General features: G+C 44.5%; 2 protein-coding genes and 1 long non-coding RNA gene across 5 annotated transcripts in view; all 3 read right to left on the bottom strand.

Annotated features, from left to right (window-relative positions):
• Nucleotides 1-225: 225 nt before the first annotated feature.
• Nucleotides 226-4,227, bottom strand: OSTC (oligosaccharyltransferase complex non-catalytic subunit). Its single transcript, XM_064417185.1, has 4 exons — nucleotides 3,987-4,227; nucleotides 3,735-3,828; nucleotides 1,974-2,171; nucleotides 226-884 (listed from the first exon to the last, which is right to left on the bottom strand). Exons 1-4 carry the CDS (start codon nucleotides 4,123-4,125, stop codon nucleotides 866-868), a joined length of 450 nt encoding a protein of 149 aa, XP_064273255.1. The 5' UTR covers nucleotides 4,126-4,227; the 3' UTR covers nucleotides 226-865.
• Nucleotides 4,228-7,195: 2,968 nt separating this feature from the next.
• RPL34 (ribosomal protein L34) lies at nucleotides 7,196-10,444 on the bottom strand. Its single transcript, XM_064417184.1, has 5 exons — nucleotides 10,361-10,444; nucleotides 9,736-9,809; nucleotides 9,542-9,641; nucleotides 8,728-8,831; nucleotides 7,196-7,322 (listed from the first exon to the last, which is right to left on the bottom strand). The coding sequence occupies exons 2-5, from the start codon at nucleotides 9,798-9,800 to the stop codon at nucleotides 7,238-7,240; spliced, it is 354 nt and encodes a 117-aa protein (XP_064273254.1). The 5' UTR covers nucleotides 9,801-9,809; nucleotides 10,361-10,444; the 3' UTR covers nucleotides 7,196-7,237.
• A 190-nt stretch (nucleotides 10,445-10,634) lies between these two features.
• The window catches only part of LOC135298960 (uncharacterized), a 167,866-nt gene continuing 156,604 nt past the window's right edge, over nucleotides 10,635-21,896 (bottom strand). Inside the window, exons 3-5 of one of the 3 annotated variants that reach the window (XR_010361008.1) lie at nucleotides 18,517-18,630; nucleotides 12,602-14,001; nucleotides 10,635-11,167 (exon numbers count right to left, since the gene is read on the bottom strand). This is a non-coding gene — a long non-coding RNA (uncharacterized LOC135298960). Of the gene's footprint in view, nucleotides 14,002-18,516; nucleotides 18,631-21,896 lie in introns of all 3 variants that reach the window. The other 2 variants (XR_010361005.1, XR_010361007.1) reach the window with 2 other exon arrangements.

Here is a 21,896-nt window from a genome sequence, read left to right as displayed (position 1 = left end):
GCAGCAGCTTCAGAAGTGTTCTTGGCTACTGATAACAGCATGTTGTTTACATACAGTACAAATTCATGGAAAATGAGGTTTCCTGTGCCTGATACTAAAAAAAAAAAAAAATCATTATCCAACAGTGAAAAACAAAGTTGAAATTATGTGGTCATGGTATGGCATCTCATGTCTGAATGTAGAACAGTCCATGCAAACAAGAAAAATCCTTACAAGTTGCAAAAATTTAAAATAATTTTTTAGAAAATAAGTTTTATTTGGCTCCTTTTGTACACTTTTTCTTTAAAAAAATGCACATTCATACAGTTTGCCCTTCCCAGTTCATGTCTGGATTTGCTCACATAGAGCATTAATATCAAGGCCAAAGATGCCTTCACAATAATTTCAGACTCATTGTATTCTGGCTGTTAAGCATCCAAAGTTACTGATTTTCTGATTACAACTTGGAAATCAACGTTTTGAGTGTTTCTTCTCTGATTCACATACATAATTGTCCCAGTAAGGGAAGAGGAGACAGACCTGCAACAAAGAACCGTTAATGGCAAATACTCATTTCAGGTAGAGCTAAAGGTAGGTTCTCTACTTCACACTGAGATGGAATACAAAAGAAATACTCAGCTATATAACTTTCTCTTTTTCAAAAGCTCTACATCAGAAATGACAAAACATTGCTTGAAAACTACAGATCAGCCACTGGTAGTGGCAGTTTGTTTGCAGAGAAAGCACTCTTTCCCTAGCTGTTTCTCATGGCCAGGTCTCTCTGCTGCTGATGGTGACTATGGAATTTGTTTCTTGCTGTTTCTTCTTAAAACACTTGGTGAAGAGGAGGAAATTCAGCTCGAACTTTCACACAGCACAAGAGGTACTAACCCATCAAGTAGCCCCTACAGAAAGAAAATTAATTTAGAGAAAAAGTTAGCAAACATAGGCAGCACTCCTCAAAAATCAAGAGACATACAATCTTAAACTAAAACTTAAGACTGCAAAAGCCTCTGTTGATCAAGACTATTTGGCCATCTTAACTACACACTCCTTCCTAAGCTGATTTTCTTCAATGACACTGAAAATGCATTAGCATGTTCTTAATCCAACTTTGGTAATTGTTTGGAATTTTTGAAGCCCACATTATACCCTAAGAAATGTTCTTTATGTATGCCCTTCACACAAACTACAAGTGTTACGATATTCAATACAACCTGATCTTTTCTGACACTTCACACAAATCTGTTGTCTCTTTCTCTTCCATTTCCCTGAAGCCCTGTTCTTTTCATGAATTTCAGAATGAGAACTGTTGTACTGACACACATGTACTCAGTGAAGAAAAAAAAAACATATAGCATCAATGAAGCAAGAAAATATAGGGTAGGTCCCTATCCAGACAGCTGCTGCCAGGGAACCCATCACTTCTGTGTTATGAAACAAATATTTTTAAGTATGCTGCCAAAAATAGTATTTAAGAATAGAAGAATGACTGTCACTATTAATTCAACACTTCATGGAGCTACTCCAAACGTTACCTACAAGTACCTCTAAAGATCAGGTTTTCAGCTATTCTAAATTAAATAGACAGACTGAAAAATACAGAGAGGGTGGAGGGAAACTGGAAAACCTGCATTTGGATTTTGCACAGCCTGAAAGCTACAATACTGCAACAGTTCCATATTCCTCAAAGCTCTACTTTGTAGCTACTTACCTGACCAGTACAGACAATGAATTTTAAGGTACACTGAGCAAGTCAGATTCACTAATCACATTTTCTAACATACCAGGAGTTGTCACCCTTTTCAAACTACAGCGTGAACTTAGAGAAGCTGGCTCCCAAAGCATCCCACCTCATTCAAGGTAGCTTGACCCAAAAAAAGCAGTGAAAAAAGAACTTCTATTCAAACTGAAGATCACCGTATTTTCTGTTAGTCTTAAATTGAACACAGCACACACAAGCCACAAAAAAGACTGAAAGACAAATCACTTACGGTAATTTCATCCTCATGAAAACTCTGGCCATGAAGAAGCTCAAAAGCACACTAACAAATCCAATAAAGAGCAAAAGAAACCTATTCAGCTTGGGGATATTTGGTGCATTGGATCGATCCAGAATTATGAATCCTAGGCCACCCATTGTGAAGAGGAAGCTGGATGCAAGGCCTTCCATAATGTACTGTCCATTTACTCTAAAGGAGAAAAAAAAAAAGGTGAAAAGAGTCAGAAAAAGATTAAAGAAATAATTTACATTCCAAACCCCAGCTACTCAACAGGCTTTAGCTGTACAAACACGCAGGATGATGAACTTTGATGGCTGACTTTCTAACTAAAGCAAGTAGGAGAACGTTATATAATTACATCAAGACTTTACTACACAATTTATGCCCAGAACTAAGAGTCTGCAAGGTGCCCAGTGCAGCACACGGGAGGATTTATACATATGTGTGCATTCCATCAGCTACCACCCAGCTCCAAGGAGGTCCTGGTTATTCGGATGATCCCAAGGCACGGCACCACGACCTCTTCACTTCCATCCCCACGTTTAGGCAGGACTGCCTCAATCCTCCTCTCAGGACAAATTCCACTCAAAGCACTACAGCAGCACGTGAAGCACACCTGCTGTTCCAGCACACATCCTGCAGGATGTTCTGCTGAGCCTGCATGGATCCATTGCAGGGACCAGCCTGGGGTGCTCCTTGGGGCTCCCTGTCAGCCCAGACAGCTGGACTGCCTTCTTACAAGTGGAAAGGGATGGAGAGGGAGGGAGCTGAGATGCAGAAAGAATATTGCACCTGGACCACGAGTCTCCTGCTTCCCACAGTCACTGAGCCATCTTCCCACCCTCCTAAATAGCAACCTCATAAAACTGGCATTGATGAAACTACGGTGGATGGCCATAGAGGAATAAAGATCATCATTACTGCCTCATACCCTGGAAACAAACAAGTTTATCTTGTTTACCCTGACAAATGACAGTGCTAACCCCCTGCAGCAACCTGATTCATCAACACTGCAACAATCCAACCCAGTCTAAAGCACACATCTAGTCCAAGCCAAAATCTGTCACATCAACCATGTCACAGACCTCACAGATTCAACCAACTTTTAATAAAAATCATTATTTGTTTCCACACACATAGATTCCTCCCCCCGAGTTACAAAAGCAGATTTAATCTCTTCAGACCAGTTTGTTACTAGGAGTCTCCAGCTCATTTTCAGTAAGGGATTGAAAGCCAAGGGCACTGGGAAGACCCTGTTACACATTTGTAACAATGTTCCCCACCAGAATCCCAAGTACACTGGAGTTTAAAACGTAAGAAACAAAAGATTCCCAAACATTAAATATTCTGCAACAAAAATGTATCTGCATCCAGTATAAAGCTCAACCTGACTAGCAAGAAAAAGCAGTACCGCCAGCCCAAAACAACTTCTTTTTAACAGACCTTTCATTTTCAAAAGTTTTAGGACTAAGTTTTTTGAGTTCCACTGGTTTCAATGCTGGTTTGGTGGGGTTTTTGTAAAAACCAAAAAATAGTTCTTGGTGAACCAAGAGTGATATAAAACAACTCCTGCCTTGCAGAGAAGAAGGGAAGGGAAGGGAAGGGAAGGGAAGGGAAGGGAAGGGAAGGGAAGGGAAGGGAAGGGAAGGGAAGGGAAGGGAAGGGAAGGGAAGGGAAGGGAAGGGTTGGGTTTATTCCCTTGAGCTCAGGCACCTGCAGCACGCCGCTGCTGGAACAGGGCCCTGCTCTTACCTGTATGCCAAGAAAGCCACCGGCCTCTGATGCCCGTGCTCGTCTGTCATGGAGCCCACGCTCGGAGGTTCCACGATCACGTCATAGATAATTCCTGCGGGGAAAGCAAGCACGGGCTGGGACTGGCAGCAGCCAGAGCCGCCCCGGCACCAAGGGCTCGCTGGGGATGCCCGAGGCTCGTGTTTTACGGGCGGTCGGACCCGGACCCGCGGCACGGACCGAGGGGGAGCTGCCCCGGCAGCGGGGCCTCACCTCCGGTGATGAGGAAGTAGGACACGACCACCAGCGCGTACACGGTCATGGCCGAGGGCATGTGCACCCAGCTCGGCCGCTTCAGCTTGATGTTGGGGCACTCGAGCACGGCGAAGGGCAGGCGGTACAGCGTCTCCATGGCCGCGGTGCGGTCCGGGGCGGCGCGGCCCCGCTGCTCCTGCCGGCGCCCTCCGCTGCCTCCCGCCGCGGCCGCGCTGCCACCGACACGAAGGCGGAAACGGAAATTGGCTGCCGCGTCCTGGCAGGGGAAACGGATCCCGTCCTAAAGGGACAAACTAAACAAAGCACTGGAAACCGGCGAGCAGGCTTAAATGACAGATTCATAGCGGGTTTTTTTGTCTGAATAAAGACATGGAAACGCCGTCAGTCCGCCGGAGAAGGGTTTATCCGTCTTACTCACCTGCCAGGACCCGGCAGCCCTGACGTGTCGGCGCTGGGTACCGGCTCGGGGCGGGGGCGTGCCAGGGGGCGTGGCCTGAGGCAGGCCCCGCCCCCAGGCTGGGCAGCCACGTGGCCGCCCCGGGACAGCGCCCGCCCGTCCCTCGGGGGACACTGCTCGCCCGTCACCCGCGGGACACCGCCCGCCCGTCACCCGGGACACCGCCCGCCCGTCACCCGCGGGACACCGCCCGCCCGTCACCCGCGGGACACCGCCCGCCCGTCACCCGGGACAGCGCCAGCCCGTCCCTAAGGACACCGCCCGCCCGTCACCCGGGACAGCGCCCGCCCGTCACCCGCGGGACACCGGCGCCCAGCCCCTGCCACGGGGTAGGAGCACCCTTTGGACACGCTGTGCTGATGCAGTTTTCAGGCGGGGGGAAGGAGAAGCCAGGTCCCGGTGTGAGTTTGCACAGTCGGGCTGGCGTGATGCGGACCCGGGGCAGGCAGAGTCCCGTATCGGCCTCACCCCAGTCCCTGTGTTTGCAGGGGAGCGTGGGGCTGGGATGCCCCTCAGGCGCACCATGGGATGCGGTGGCCATCGTGACCCACAGGCAGAGGTCACCCCTGCACACAGTCCAGGCAGCAAAAGGCACATGACAGCAGTCGCTGCTCAGAGCAAGCAGGGTAGGTGTTACAGCCCATCCCACACGCTGCTCTAGGGTGCACACACCTCCTCGGCCCAGCCCAGCCGGGCCCCTCCTGCCTCTGCCCTCAGCTCGCCTTGGAGAGCGGCACCGAGGCAGCACGTCAGAAAAACTTCCCTTTTTGAGTGGAAGACTCTCTAAGGCAAGGGAAGAACTCTTCAGCTCCAGGTTACAGGAGTGTGTTCCAAAGCACAAGCACCAGCTGAACTCACCCAGCCTACTTCCCACTGCACAGCCCTTCCCCAAATGCCTGCCCCACTCCTACACTGCAGCCAACTGCTTGATTTTAAAATAACTACGGGGCTTGTTACCATTTCACTGACACACTGCCTAAGAAGGACTGCTTTGATTTGTGCCTGCAGTGGCACACTTCTCCTAAGCTGTAACTGCTGCCTTCTAGTGCAATAATGTCATTTACAACTAGCTGTTTTCAGTCTTACCCTTCCTGTTCGGAAAAATCTCCTCTGCAGTGCCTATCAACAAACATTTATGACATTTACTCTCATTATTCCAAAATTATTCTCCCTCCATCTCCACTTCTTTCCAAAAGCCTGAAGGAAAACTCGAATCTCACAGCCTTTAATGCAAGACAGGGGCAGCCTCCACACACCTGCCTTAGTTGCCTTTTTTTTCCCAGCATGCTAAAGTACTAAAATTTGCACTAGAACAGTAAGACAGTTAACTAAGGAAATGTTAACCTTGTAAAGTAACTATAGCAACAGCACCCAAAAATGTTAACAGTAATACTAGTCTCAAAATCTCCTTTCATGAGCTACAGCCTTTGCACCTGAGCTGAGAAACGCTTCACATACTTCAAGCTGTGACATTTACCCATTTTGAGAATATTGACAATTATTTTAACTCCTTGGGACTCTTGTGAAGAAATCCTCAGGGAGGTACAACTCCTTTCACCGTGCACAGTATTAAGTCACTTACCCTGCACCAGAGCCACCTCCTGCTGTCACAGCCAGGAGGCAGCTGAGGGTTGCCAGGCACCTCACCCAAAGCACCAGCTCACTGCCACCAGAAGGCTTTTTGACTCAGCCTGCTGTCCTGTCCCTTGGCTGACTGTACAGGTGACACAGCTAGGCAGGGTAAAAAGGCAGCGTGCACTCAGGAGCGACCTGCACACATGTGAGCCACAGCCTGAGCAGACTCCACAGGTGACCTCAGAAACCCCTCCAAGTGGCACTCTCAAGGTTCCCAGTAAGCCTGTGTGCTCAGTTGTTATTTCTCCTCCTTCCTTACTCTCATGGGGGAGCACAATACCTTTCTGAAAAAATGGTTATTGGTTAAAAACAGGTAAAAATAGATGCCTGTCAGATATTAAAAGCAGTTCAAAATTTAGAGCTGGGGCTGAGGAATACCACTGCATACAGGCAAAGCAAGAATTAACCCGTGTTAGCACACCCTCAGACAGACATTTACAGTTCTCTGCAAAACAGAATGAAGAAAAGCCATTTTCACTTTTTACATTACAATTATATCCTTGGTGATAAACCAACAAACTTTGGTTCAAATTTCAATACCAGCGGCGCAAACTGCTACTCTAAACCAGAAAGCCTTTAAAGGTCCATCCTAGCTGCACCCTGGAGCTCTGTTGGTAACGTACCTGTAACTGCTGACCCAGGAAGACCCCACAGGATACAGCAGCTGCAGCTTTCTTCCAGGAGATCCAGATGTAGCAGCAGGCAACTGTCTGGTGGGTACAGCACTGGCTTTGAGAAGTTAAGACTATTCTCTCCACCCTCACTTAATACCACATACAATTAAAAAATATATCTACCTTAGCTTACACCAGCTGTCCTCTTCTGTTTGCTCTTCTTTTTCAAAGTCCTAATTTTCTTCTGAGCCAAGTCCTCCAATGACTTCAAAAACAGCTGCTGAAAGAAAACCTGCACTGCTGAATATTCCAATCCCTCTACATGACTGAGCCTGAGCTGAAAGTCATGTTTAACCAGACCTCCTTCCAGCAGGCAGCACTGAACAGAGCATCCTGACTTACAGGTTGTTGCAGCAAAACCCAGCTCTGCACTGTACAACCTGTGAGCAGCAGCAGCTCCTAGCAGCTTTGAGTCACACATGGAATGACAGGACACAAGAGAAGTGGAGATTTCATTTATTGGGCTGAAACTACAAATAGATTCACTTTGACTTCTGGCTCTGTGCTTGTGCCTTCAACACTTTCACAACGATCTTCTGCTCCTCAATAAGAAAAGCTCGCTTGATCCTGGAAAAGAAAAACTACTTTAGTATATGTGTCTACCTACTGAAGTACAAACACAAAAGACAAATTACAATTAATTTTGCCATCTCCCACATTCACTGCACATGTGGTGTTAGCTCCACAATTCCATAAAAAGGGAACCCACTGCTGTTCTTGCCAGCAGCCAAAGACAGGGACAGTAACACTGTGTGAATGCAGCAGTTTGGGGATGGCAGCCTACAGCACCTGCAAATTTAGGGTAGGTGGCTTGGAGGCAAGCCAGGTAATACCTGATGGCTGAACATGGGAAAATTTACCATCCTCACAAACTTCAAAGGCAAAAAGCAGAACTCCTAACTGGAGAATTAATTTAATTCTGTTGAAGTCAGAATTGGTGTGACGAGTCGTGGTCAGCTCCCTTCCTCAGAAGTACAGGAAACTACGTGCATCCAGTTATCAAAACCAGGAATATTTTCCCTGTCAGGATTAAAGCTCCTTGCACATCAACAGGGATAAAAGCCTAGCAGGTCAAGTCGTGCCAAAATATGACTATTTCTGGAAGACATGCAGGGCCACCAGGTAGATGCCTAAGCAGGTGCAAGAGAAAACCTGACCAATACAGGAAAGGAGGTGGCTGTAATTTCTGGCTTAGGCACAGTAAGAATAAAGCATACTGATGCTCTAGAAACTCCCTATCAGGTTCATGAAGGGTTTGGGAAAACACTCAGAAAAAAAGTGGCTTTTAACACATGGCTCTGCAGCTGTAACAGCTCATCTTCAGTGGTGCCTAATGTAATTTATCTTAGAACTTACACATGCCAAAAAGAAAAATAATGCTGGCGCTACAGATGAAAAAAACCTGGCATTAGACTGCTGACCCCAGAGATCTGCTTTGTTTACCCTTCACAGAGATGACACACTCAAGGTCATGTTTTTCCTCAAATGTGCCAAGGAAGCATAGGATATGCAATTGCTGCTCAATAAAACTGAATTCAGTGAGGCCTGGCAAAGGCCATTTTAAAGCTTAACCACATAAAGCTGTTTAACACACAAGTAATACCTGTGAATCCCAAAACACTACGAAAAAGTGAAAAATTCAATTAAATCTGCATAAGGCAAAACAGGACAAGAGAACAGAATAATCTTTACTATGGGCAGTCAATACAGAAGATAAAAATCCAGCCTGAGCAGACTGTTTAGTATCAGTGCAACAGTGCAGTAGGAAATCCTGAAGAACATGAAGTCTCCACACAGGAGCTCCCTCAAATGCAAGGGACAAAAATCCCACACATCACTGTCTGAGGTGCCCCACACTCACACTCTCCATCTCCCTACACCAGTGTCAGACAAAAGCCTTCGAAGTTTGGGAGAGATGTAAAAATGGTGTAAGAAGCAATCCTAGGAATGCAGCTGGCTTTGTGTCAGTTACCTGTCACGGACACACTTGGCACACATGGAGCCACCGTAGGCTCTGCTGACGTGCTTCTTCGTTTTTGACAGCCTCATCAGAACTTTGGGGCGCACTGCACGCACCTACAGACAGCAAGGAATCAACCAGAGCGTCATGGGACAGCAACATAAAAAACCAACATCACTTCCTATGGCTAACTAAAAAAGAAGGCAGCAAAATCTCAAGTTGACTATTCAAGATGCTAAAAAGTGACCGAGGTCGCAGCTCAGTGCATGGACCATCCTCAGCACTCCCAAGCTCTTTTCATTCCACCTCAGGGGTTCAACAAGAGGGTCATTAAAAATTGGTTATAAAAAAGACTGGTTTTTTTTAAGACAGGAACTGCTCAAAGATCAGCATTACTCAAGCACTCCCTTAACTGTTAAAACCAATGGTGTTACTTCAAAAAACATTCTGAAGAAAAATATTTTAAGAACATTAATTCCTTTTTTCTAAATACTTTATAAACTTGGCTTACCCTTTGCTCCTGCAAGCCTAACAGGTCCAATTTACATTTTTTAAACCTGCTGTAGAATTGCCCCGTCTAGTTTAAAAAAAAAATCATATTTTCTAAACCAAGAGTTTATACTTAATACTAATGCAAACCGAGAGCCTTAAAAAAAGTTTGAGCTTCCAAAGTTTATTTTGCCAGTAAACTTTACAACATTCGATTTGAATATTTTAAAGGAAAAGGTTATTTCAACAAGAATTGGTCAATAAAGAGGCCCACTGTGTACTTGGAAAGGCTCTTTGTCCTGAAGAGACACCCTTAGGTGTTTGCAATTATACTCACACCACGAAGTCTTCCCGGGCAAATCCCACATGCTGACTTGGGGGCCTTTCCCACTTTCTTGGTGTAGAGGTAAACGATCCTGTTCCCGGGTGTTCGGGACCTGAGCACAGCACAAACCACTCAGTGAACACAACAATCCGAGTGAAGCACCACCTGTGTACAACAGGAGTTTCCTTACACACGGCCTTACTCACAGTCTGGTCTTGTTGGAAGCTGTGTTGTAGGACAACCTACGGCGGTATGTCAGGCGCTGCACCATTTTTCACCCCTAAAAAAGTGAAAACCAAAGCGGAGCTAGTTAAGAGCTCGGTGCCCACACAGGGATCCACATCTCACACGATCTCCCGTACAGAGGCAATGTGAACCAGCAGCTGCCGATGCGATACAAATAAAACGAAAGCCTTTGCTGACCGGCGACACCAGCAGAACTGCATTACAGATCGCGTCACAGCGGGCCCGAAGCGATCCGCAGTGAAGAATCACCGAAACCAACCTGAACACCCTTCAAACATCCTGGCCTTGCCTGGATTGTGCCACGCTCTCCTAAGGAACTGCTTCAAGCTTTAGCAGCTCGGTACTTTATACTCAACATAACTTCACTCGCAGGCCCGGCAGACGCGGGCCCCACTCGGGAGCCCCACCGCGGAGGCCTCGGCAGGCGCGGCCTCTCCGCCCCCCGCTCCAGCCCGCGCGCGGGCAGCAGCAGCGCCGCCGGTCCGTCCCCACAGCCGCCCGGGGCCTCGCACCGCGCTCGCCGCCCGCGGGGCCGCGGATGGAGGCGGATGGGCGCCCACAGCCCTCGGTCGGACCCCGCCATACCTGGCGCCGCCGGACCCGGAAGAGGAAGCGGAAATGCGCGCGTCAACATTGTAATAGCGGGGCGCAGGAGCCCGGAAGTAATAGCAGCGCCTGCGCACTGGAGTCCGTCTACCAGGCAGGGTGGGGAGTAGGCACCGCCATGTTGTACGGCACGGAGGTGCCAGGTGGCGCCATGTTGTACGGCTGCAGCGGGGCGGGGCGCCGCTCGGCGGCGGGATCGGGAGCCGGGCCTTTTGTATTTATTGCGTGTTTTACTGAAAAACTCTTCGAGTAAAATATCGGCTTCTGTCCTGGGAAAGAAGGGTTTGTGTTTGTGGTAATTACGCAGCTGTGGGCCCAGAAGCCATTCCCCATCCTGCTATTCTGAACTCTGAATTACAAGTCACTCATACAGGCGTTCCCCCGGCACACTGGCACACCTGGGAACCGTGTGTCTTACACAGAACTTCCACAAGGAAAGGCTCCTCCTGCAGAATCCCTCAAAAGCCTTGCCTGGAGCATTGCAGGGCTGTCCTTGCCAGGCTCCGTTCCCCTCAAGATGCCCTCACTCCTGAGCGGCACCGAAACTCTCCCTTAATACCTCCTCCCTGTGTTCATCCGTCAGCATCACCCAAGTGTCCTGAGCTGGGTCACGTTTTCGGACCTTAGATTATCTCAGTTGGTGTGAGCATGGTGCTAACAACACCAGGGTTGTGGGTTCAATCCCTCTATGGGCCGTTTGCTTAAGAGTTGGACTCAGTGATCCTTGTGGGCCCCTTTGAACTCAGAATGTTCTGTGACATCTATTTAATAGCCTTTGGTAGACGCCTGAGATAAGAAAAGAACAGAAATAGCCAGAGCTAAGGGACTGTAAAATGGATTGTGAGTAGGCAGAAACAGCATTCCACATTAAAATCTAAATGCACAGAAGATACCTCTGGCAGCCCCTCACCTTTTCATTAAACACTGTGTTGATAGGAAGGAAAGGAGAAACACTCCCTTCTCCCAGGTATTTGTTTCAGCTGCCATCCCACCAGTCCCATCCCACCCCTGGTCCCTGCCAAGCTGAGGAGCATGTTGACAAGCAGAGCCACCTCTGTGTTCTGAAATCAGCATCTGGCCTCTGCTATCCATATGTGACCTTACTAATGGATCTGGATCCCACCCCATCACCTGGCTCTGACACATGAAAGACCAAGAGGTTTTAGAGCACACTTTTCGTGGCGGTGCTCCCAGGGCCACACCAAGCCCTCCTTCTCACGGTGTGTGTGAGTGCCTTGTGGCTGCTGCCATAATTGATGCTGACTCGCACAGCCAAAATCTCCATGCAGCATCAATGGGAAATCACCATCTGCAAGGAGGATGGGGCTGGCCCCACTGTCTGTGAGCCCCCGATGCTCTTTTGCTCCTGAGCACTGTTCCACGGTGAAACTCAGAGACCCACACATTAAGCATGCAGGGTGCTGCTGCTGCCATCGTTAGCGGCTTCAGCTCTGCTTCTGGAGATTAGCAGGTGCTCAGAAAGCTTTGATGTGTGCTCCTGGCCTTATTTATGTAACTCACAGTTTGTTGTACTGCATCCTCCCTGTTTTCAATCTATAATTATTATTTTAGTTAATTATTGACTCTTTTTAAGTGCAAATCATGGACAACAGAATTATTTTTTAATTCATGAAAGAAGAGAAAATATGTATGAACTAGATTTTAGGGTATATTTAAAATAGGAGCATATTTTAGAAGACAAGTAAATTTCAGAGCAATTAGAGTATTTAACATGAACTTTCTAGGCCCAGAACCCTGAGGGGAATAAGAAAGCCAATTAAATTAGATTAAATAATCGTGCCTAAATATAAAAGTGTAACAAAATCCAATTGTTAAAGAACAACACTATTAAATTATGATAGAATAGTTTAGATGTTGTCAGTGCAACAGGTAACTGATTATTGACAATAATATTGATACGCTTTTGAATTTACCCCACTTAGGCTCTAAACTGGATCTGTGTAAGTTTTAGAAACTGCCAATTAAATTCCAGCCATTTGCTTCTGCAGATGTACTGGCCTCGTTTTTAAAGCATTTTCAGTTCTTTTCTTAAGAGGAACAGGGCTATCAGGCAAATGGCTCACCAGAGCATCTGGAAATGTTAGCTTAATGACAACTGGTTTAATGCTATCTAATGTGGGGATAAGATTTGAAGGAGAAGCTCACTAAGCCCATTTTGTACAGATTAGTCAAGTGATTCATGTTCTCTCTAACTCCTACCTCTTCACAGGACCAAAAACGTCTCTTTTGGGAGCAGTCATTTTCCACATCCAACATGTCTCATTAACTCTTTCTGCATTTTCTTCTTTCCTTGAATGTAGCGAAGGGGATGGATTAGCAAATGCACAGCCCAACAGGGTGGAAAAGTAACAGTGGCATCCTATAAAATCCATTTTTTCCCTTCTAGGATGTCAGTGGAAGCATAGCACCTGAGGTTGTGGGCCTTTTCATTGAGAAAACTGGAGGCTGGCTTTCAGGGTGTACTTGCTTATCGGCAGTGCAAAACTGTAAACCTCTTTTCCATCACATCCAATTGGAAGGATAATAATCTCTGATGGCAGTTTAGGAATGGAATATATTTTGCACCAGCCAGGAGGCTGTCACCATATTCTGTTTAATGCATCAGAAGGACGCTTTGTTCACAGTTTAAGACCAGTTCTTGGTATGTTGACCATCCTTTCTTTCTTTTCCACATGGTCCTCTCTTGATCTCTCTTTTTACTGAAAGCCCCTATCTATGTGCATGACAACTTCCTTGGTCACATGGAAAGTTCCAACAGAGTGCAAGTGAGAGTTCCCAAAGGCAAAAGGCTTGATAAGCCTGGCTGGATTCCCATATACTTTCCTCACACATTTGTACACTTCCAGGAGTCTACCAGGCCCCAGGAGGGTTCCACTGCCCCATTAACTTCTCTTCATGGATCCCTGTAGGGCTTTTCTCCACAATAAGCTTCAATTAAAAAATGAGACGTTTTCACTGATATTCACTTGCTGTTGTACCAGTCCAGACTGGCAAACTCTAAGAGGCATGGGAAGGAAAGCAAGCCTGTGGGCAAGCACATACTGGGTGCTGCAGAGAGGAAAAGATGGGGTGGCTGAGAGGTGTGGTGCTCCTGTTAAGTCACAGGCAGGATACCATTTCCATGAACAGTGTGTCAGTACGTATTTTAGAAATGCCTCACTGAAGTCAGAATCCAACCTCAGGTGCCACTTGGATACAACCAACAAGCTTAGATCCATAAATGTGGAAAGGAAGTAAGAAAGCTTGGAAAAGTATTAGCAGCTGTTGGAAAGGGGAGAAAGAAGAGGTCCTCAGCTCTACTGTCTCTCCAGAGCTGATTTTTTTTTCTTAAAAATCTCATTCCCTTTCCTTGTTAAATATGTGGCATGTGTCGCAACCTGATTATACTAATTTCTATCAACATAACCTTCCACAACACAGACCTGTGCAAATTACGTTATGAGAAGCTGTAGTTCATTTCCATTTCAGTGGAGCTTGTTAAACAAGCAAAATTATTTTGTAGCAAAGGGAAAAACAATTTAGTGGAATGCAGTCCTAGCATAGGAAGTACATAATATCGTATTTGGGTTGAAACTTTTTCTGTCAAAAATGTCATAACCCTGTAAGAAAGAGAATTAAAATCCCGTTATTTTAATTTACATCTAGCCACGAGATAAGTAAAGTTATCATTGAAATTCTAATTAAATAGGATGATTGACTAAGGTAGGACATCAAAGAAAAGAAGTGAATATGATAAGTCAAAGTCTTATTAATTAGTCCGCGTGGAAGAAATTCCAGGGACGTCAAGCTGAGGCTGCTGCAAGGAGAAAAAAAGCAGACAAGAAAATGTGTGTTTCTTTGAAGTTAGGAACTGAGATAGTGATGGAGGTAATTGTGTCTGACTGGATCCAGTAATGAAGAGCCGTAAATCAGACCTAGGAATCGGAGGAAAGATTCTAGTAACGAATGTGGCTGCCCCCCTGCTGCGAAGAAACAGAATGCAGAGCTGACTAATTGACCCAGTCTATCTCCCAGTAGCTCTCTGTTATTATTTATTAATTTTTAATTTCTGAATTATTTACGTTCTGGGAAATTATTTTTGACAGCCTGTTAGGCGTGCCAAAGTTAATGGAGGATGAAAGGACCGGTACTAGAATTAGCAGGGATGTAGTCACAGGCTACTGAATTTAATGATTTTGGAAGGGAAAATTGATTTCACACAGCGTGTCACTTTATACTACTTTAGGGATACACCAGCTATTTGATTAATTGAGGAATAACCAACTCAAAGCATATTTGAAGTGTAAATGAATCACAGTGCTCAGCTGTTTATTTTTCCCCTTTTCTGATGAGAACACTGAGTTTGCCTAAAGTTGCCGATTAAAACCAATACAGGTAGGTCCCATTCTCACACCTGCTTATTTTCTCCTGCCTTAAAGAAAAGAAATACTTTCACCACCTGGAGAAGACATGCAATCCTCCATCTCACTTGGGATAGAGTTCATCCTTCCTATACAACGCCTAATTAAACAGGCTTTGTGTGCACTCGCCCTCCTCTGTGGAAAGTGTTTAAGACAGAGCAGGGTACTGAGCCCGTGGGCAGCACAAGCAGCTGAGATGTGAATTCTTCATGGTGACAGCTCACGTTTGCTTTTCATCAGCCCCCAAGCTGAAGTCAGGGTCTCTGGCCTACAACATCCCCTGTGTCAGTTCTCCTGGTGCAGCTGTGATAAGCCAGGCCATGCATCTTCCACACAGAGAAATGGAAAAACAAAGGGGCTCTGCGCAGCTCTTCCAGGCTGTGAAAACTGCATTTCACCCTTTGTGCCAAATAAAGCTAAACCCTGTCTGCTTCTCATGTCTAAGCCTTCTGACCATCCAGGCATCACGGACACAGAGGCAATCTTTCCCCAGCAGTGTGTACTATGGTGTAGGCATCTCACACTGGAAATGTCTCCAGAGCTGCTTGTGATCATCACCTCACCCTGCTCCTTCCCCCAGCCACAGCCACCCAAGGTGAGGGGCATAGCTGAATTTTCCCTGCCTTAGAGGGAGGATGTGCCTGTGTCTGGGATCAAAGGGGCAAAGCACTCTCACTGCTGGAATTTCCTGTGGCAGACTTGGGTCAATCACTCAATTAAGGGCAGCGTAATCAGTCGTGTGGGCACTGGTGGTGCTGACCATGATTTTGGGTATCTTTAATGTAATGTCTGCAGGTCACTCAGTGTTAACGCCCAGGTACATTAACAATCTAGTTCCCTAAATACTAGTCCTAACTGGTTTAAGTCCAACTTCCCTGTTATAAAATAAACCTAATTGATATTATTATTTAATAAAATCTTAGGGACTCTGTGAAGAGAATTAAAGTACAATTCTTTATTTGCACAAGTTTTGGGAGAGTAGTGAACACCAAATATTAGGTGTAGCTACCCCTTTCCACAATAAATTATTCAAACCCATCTGCCATAAATTGACATGGATCCCATGAACAGGTGAGAAAGGTATAGGCTAGACTCTATTTCAAGACTAATAAACAAGAAAACTCCTTTGAATTGACTGAGACCAAACCACGGAGTAAGAGGTTAAGTGTCAGAGGGATCTGGAATTTTGGACATTTTTCTGTTGCTTTGTTCTTTAAAATAGGAAGGGCTACCTACCATGGCAAATGTTGACCATACAGGGATGAGGGGGAGAGATAAAGAAATAAGAAAGGTCAATAATGCATTAGTGTACCTTTAAAAAAATATATATGTATTTGTCTTAATGATTTAAAGCTACTGCAGGAAGGTTTTTCTGCTTCAACTCTCTGAGAAGTTTATAATTCATACAAACATTTCCCTGGGTTTTCTTCTGAGCACTTCAGGAGCACTAGGAACATTTCTTCATGATGTTTTACCAAGTCAGACATGCAAGAGAAGCCTGTTTTTCTCAGTTACCTTTTGGATTATACCAGTGAGAATTAGCTGTGCAAGGAGTATCAACTACAACAGGCTGCTAAAGGAGGTGTGTGACCTGTGGCCTCTTCTTGGCTCTGGGGATTTGTACTTTATCAATTTTTTCAGCATGTGAGACTGGAATGGGCTGCTAGAACAAAAGCCTGATGCAAGGACCATTCTTTCTGGGTCTCCTAAATCTATGAGAGATCTTTGGCTTTTGGGGCTTTTTTTGTGATTATTTTTAAAACTTTCTAAAGGAACACTGTGTATAGTGTTGATAAAACAATATGGAATATGATTTTTGAGACTGCACATTTTGTTAGTATCACTGAAAGCACACTCACTCCCATGGAATTCAGAAGAGTTCAACACACCAGCAGCAGAACTGACTGCCTCAAGCTACATAGAAAATGTGATCTAAATACAGTAGCTTAAGGAGCAGCAAGTCATATCTTCAAATATTACAGAAAAATTAGGCAATTTATGCTACTTGAAGATTTACTTTACAGTTTCAAAATTCTCAATGGAGAAACAAATACCTTTTCCAGTACATGCAGAAATTAACCCTAAAATATTTACATTCAACAAATGTAACTTATTTTGAAGAAGATGATTTAGTGTGCTCTGCTGTTCTACAGCAGAATGAATCCATCATAGAACTGGCTTTTCCCTGTTTCAATATTAAAACAAAAGGGATGTGCTGGCAGTGCAGCACCCTGGGAATTCAGCTCAGAAGTCCAATTAACAACAACTAATTCCCCATACTGCCTATTTACCCCTAAGATTTGGCTAGATATAATAAGTCATACATTTTGCATTTAAGCTTTTAATGCCCAGAGGATAACAGAAATCTATCCTGATCACTTTTTATTTTCATCATGTGAAGAGAGAAGAAAGCATAATTTCTTCCCTCTTCAGTTAAGTGCATCCATATCTTTGCACTGTCTATGAATGAGCTGTCTCCTGTCTTCTCCCTGTGTTTCCTTACCCTACTTCTCCATAAATGCCTTCATTCTTCAAGAAGGCATGAGGGTAAGAATCCCTTTGGATGTGTGTTCTGTATAGCTAGCTATATGTAAAATTATTCACCTTCAAACAATGATCTACTGCACATTCACTGGACCAAGTCTCCTGCCCTTCAGACTGTCACTCTGTATTTATTGTATGCAGCATACACTCCCCTCACACCAGATTTCACTGCAGGAACTATCAAGGTGCTGCCGAGCTGTGAGCATACTTTAAAAGCTAACACTGTAATGCACTGTAAATGGTAATGACCAGGCTGTAAATGCTAAAGATTAGGCAAATACTTCCAATAATGAGAATGATCTCCTGCAATTCAATTTTGCTTACAGTGTAAGTCAGATTGAACCAAATTCTCCAAAGGTAAAAGCCCAAAACAATCCTACACACTTTAGATACCAAAAGGAGAGAAGCAGAGAGAAAGTGAGCAAGCAAATATGTGCACATGGGGCTTTGGATATTCCTTGCTAGGTACAACCTAAACTGTACATTAATAATTAGGGACACATTAAAATATCTGTCTGTCCAGATACATTTTTATCAGTATTCAGCAGGAAACAATTAAGGCCTAGAGGTACCCATGTACCTCTACATTTATGAAGTTTTGTAACAAAGAAATAATGCAAAATCAGCTTGCTTGAAGGGAAATTGGAAGAAAAATTAAATGGTTTGAGAAGCAAACAACAGAGCATATTAAATCATAAAGCATCACAGTGATAGAACATAAGATGTGACACTGTGCTGAAAGAAATGTTAGGTAGCCATGCCTGCAGAGCAGCAGGTTACTGTACAGAAAGCTGCCTACAAAATATTTCTGCAACACTGTACTTTGCTGTGCATTGCAAAAATCCCAGAAGGTGTTATTTTTTCATGAAGCTGTGATGAACTTGGCTTATGCTTGGCATCAGACTGGCTGCTCCTTATGGGGGTTTCTGAGTTGCATGTTTGCAGATTTAAGGCCAGACTTTCAGAGGAGCTCACAGCCAGCTTTCCAAGTACTTGGCTGCCAAGCTGCAAGCCTGGCTTCTCACAGGTCCAGGAATCAGAATGGCTCAATGGAAACCAATCCCCTATGAACATCCCAGACTAACTGGCTGATCAGCAGCTATGCCTGTGACAGAAGCTGAGACAGCTGAATGCAGCATTTCTGACACAGTCAGATGTGAATTTTAGTACCTGTCTGCACAGAGATGGCAGGTGCAAAGAAGGGCCTACTCTGAACTTCTGAAGGAAACTGTTGGCTTCATCTTATTCTTGAGCAGATTTTCTGGTTGCTCTGCACCCTCTTCCCTGTGAGCAGCAGAAAGAGCAGAAGTTGGACAGGCTGATCTCAAACAGGTCTCTGTGGAGGGCAACACAACACTCCCATTTTTGTAACACCCCATGGTCAAACCTCCTGCTTGCTGGGAAGCAGAGGACGGCAGCACTAATGATTCCCTTCTCCCTTCTAAAGCTGCTAGATTTTAAGTGCTTTGAGGAGATTGAAGACAAGCATTAAATTTTGATTAAAAGGACACTGCCAACTTACATTAATCTTAGAATTTAGGATTTCTAACAGGCAGGCAAAGGTAGATGAGAGCTTGCATGTTAGCTGTAAATATTTCTTTGCAGCAGGATGAAGACCTTATCTGCTGAGAACAGAGGGCATCAAAGTTAACTAGAATAGAAAACTAACAAGGTCCACTTTAGTTTTGCTGCTGAGGGAGAAAGAATGTAGATGAGGCGATATCATGTAGCTTCCCAAATGTAACAGTACACCAGTTAAATTTTGCATATGAAAAGCTTCCTTGTTTGTTGTGGTTTTCACAGTGATGAAAAGCCACACTCAAGTCCTATTTGAAAGAATTGACAAAAGAGTAGAGTGACAGGAAAGGTTAGTACAGGTGAGCTGGCACATGGACTAAATGCTTTTCACCTGCTTTTCCTTTATAGTGAATACTTAGAGATGGTGAAGCTACCTAGTGTTAAATGTATGGTTTACTGCAGCTGATGAGAGATTAGCTAATTACTTTCAACAATCAGTGATATTTTCTGCAAATCATTTTGCCTATAATGAGATACAAATCTGAACCAAGTTTTTCAAGGGAAGAGCCTAAAAGGCAGCAACTCACTGTAACTTCAATGTAACCTCGCTTTATAGAAAGAATATTACCCAGAAATGCTCATTCTCAGAGAAACTATGGAAATGTGAATCCAGATCTTCATCTGATAAAAACCAGCTCACTAAACAGAGATATGTTGATTTATAATAGCCACAGGTCTGACCCCACATCCCAACAGAATTAGCTGCAGCCGCAGAAGTCTTCTGCAAAAAAAGATCAGTTTGGTCTTGTCTCAACAAAAAGCTGGGTTTTTACTGCAGAGCTCCTCTGCTATCTTGGCAATATCCAATTGAACAAGCCTTTCAAAGGAACAGGCAAAATAAATCTGAGTGAAAGGTGACAGTGGCCCTGATTTTCTTTTAGTTCTTCATAAAGTACAAAAAAACCCTGAAGCAGATTTCAGATAACAGGACTTGTGGCTTCAAATGCATTCTGAATGCAATGACACTACCCCCTCCTAGGGTTCATGCAGCAGATGAGAGGTAGCTGTAGCATTAAGTATATAGGATATGTTAGAGGAAGGATGAAATAAGGCCATGCTGCTGCTCTGGAGATGGTGGAGTGCAGAAGAGTGCTTGAACACAAATTGAAAACTACTTGTTAAACAAGGTTAATTTGTTCTCCTTCCAGAGTATAAAATGGCTTCAAACACTTCTAAACTAGGTCATTTGACTGCTCAAGAAATACATGGTGCTAGGCAGCTGTCTTTAGCAACAAGTTTATTGGAGAGTTTGATTGCATCCCAAAAGCATGCTAGATATTTCTGACCATATCAAAGAAAACTCAACTATGTTATCAAGGCACACTAATGAGGTGGTTTGTTTAATTGAAATACTTTAAGTTTCCATGTAGTACAGCATGAAAAAATCATTATTTTCATTAGATGAGCTACTCGTTAGCTGAAAATCTAAGTTACAAAATATCACAGTGTGAGATAATAAATATATTGTAAAACACATTAAATCCAGGTTATTAAAAAGAAGTTCTATTTAAAATAAAGAGCCATGTAACTTGGGCATGCTTCCTTGTACTAGGAATCAGGTTTGGTTCTTTGAAAAATATAGCCAAACCCAAAGGACCTCACCACGCTTTCACTGAAATCACTGTCAAAACTCTGACCTATTTTAGCCTGGATAAATTACTTCATTATTCTGTGTCACAATTCTGCACTAATGGGGTTTGTGTGCAGCAGCTGGAAGTTCTGAGGCTCATTGAAAGACCCCCCCATTTTAGCCTTGAATTCATTGCTGCTCTGTTTGATGCAATGATTAACAGCAAGTCAGGAAGCACTTTGTAGCTTGCAATTTTAGGGGCAGATGTTTACCTAAAAGTGTAAGACATGGAGGATTTGTGAACTTCATGTGAAAACATGCATCTCCATGGGATAGCTCAGGTGTGTTTGCTGAGCAGGAGTTTAAGAGCTGTACTGGTCTCATCAACAGGGTGCAATTTGAATCCATGATGAGATTGGGGATATAAAGGGAATAAATGGCTGGAAGGGTTCTCTAGAGCCCATCTAGCCCAATCCCTCTGCTCAAAGCAGGGTCAGTTGGAGTACTTTGCAAAAAGCTGCATGGAGTTGGGTTTGGAATACCTCCAGAAATGCTGACTCTACAACTTCTCTGAGCAACCTGTTCTTGTGATTGACCACTTTCATAGTAAATACATTTTTCTAAAGTATAAATTGGATTTCCTGTGTTTCAATACTTGTTGTATTTTAGGTTTTGGGTTCTTCATTCTGCCTTGCTCTGTTTCTACAGATTGGGAAGATTCCCCTTGAGCCTTCTCTTCTTAATGAGCTCAGGGTCCTACTGAGAGTTCTTCCGCATCACGTGCATTTAAACACTGACTTGAGATGAGGACAAAATTGTAATTTGGTTATCAAATCACAGCTTTGCTTGGTCCATATGAAAAAAAGACTAAAGTAAGACTCTGGTTGAACTATTGTTTTATGTAATTCTACAGTGGGGCGAAGTCTTATCCTTTGTCCCTGCACATCCCATGCCACCCCCTGTCTTTTCTATGTCTTAAACTAATGAGGGCATGTTGTCCTCAATTCTCATACCAATGGTTCCTTCCTGACTCATTGCTACACATTTGCCAAGGGATCTTCTCTCTTATCTTGCTCGTGCTATTCCTCTCTCTCCTCCCCTGCTGAGAGATTAGTCCACCAGCCCTGGGAAAGTGTCCTCACAGCATTACTCTGTCACTAATCTAGCCAGCACAGGTCACCAGGGCTGTGCAGAGACAGCCACAAGATTTAGAAGCCACATCTTAATTCCCGAGGAGTCCTGGGCATGCATTCAGGCTGTTGGCAGCCAGGGATGTTGACACATCTTCACAGCTATTGCTCTCCCTGTCAGCTAGAGTCAAGTCAGTGACACTGAATGGTGCCACCAAGAGCACATGGACGTGGAGGAGATACAGCAGGAGTGCTGAAAGATCCCCTTAGCC

Source organism: Passer domesticus, chromosome 4 (genome assembly GCF_036417665.1).
Source record: "Passer domesticus isolate bPasDom1 chromosome 4, bPasDom1.hap1, whole genome shotgun sequence".
NCBI lineage: Eukaryota > Metazoa > Chordata > Aves > Passeriformes > Passeridae > Passer > Passer domesticus.
This window is presented reverse-complemented; position numbering and strand designations above follow the sequence as displayed.

Excerpts from the sequence above, each read along its gene's own strand:
- OSTC (XM_064417185.1), bottom strand. The coding sequence starts at position 4,125 with ATGGAGACGCTGTACCGCCTGCCCTTCGCCGTGCTCGAGTGCCCCAAC. Across the intron at positions 3,829-3,986 it reads CTACTTCCTCATCACCGGAG|GAATTATCTATGACGTGATC; the intron begins GTGAGGCCCCGC and ends CTTTCCCCGCAG. Across the intron at positions 2,172-3,734 it reads GTGGCTTTCTTGGCATACAG|AGTAAATGGACAGTACATTA; the intron begins GTAAGAGCAGGG and ends TTTCTCCTTTAG.
- RPL34 (XM_064417184.1), bottom strand. The coding sequence starts at position 9,800 with ATGGTGCAGCGCCTGACATACCGCCGTAGGTTGTCCTACAACACAGCT. Across the intron at positions 9,642-9,735 it reads GCTTCCAACAAGACCAGACT|GTCCCGAACACCCGGGAACA; the intron begins GTGAGTAAGGCC and ends TGCTGTGCTCAG. Across the intron at positions 8,832-9,541 it reads GCCCGGGAAGACTTCGTGGT|GTGCGTGCAGTGCGCCCCAA; the intron begins GTGAGTATAATT and ends TGCTGTCTGTAG.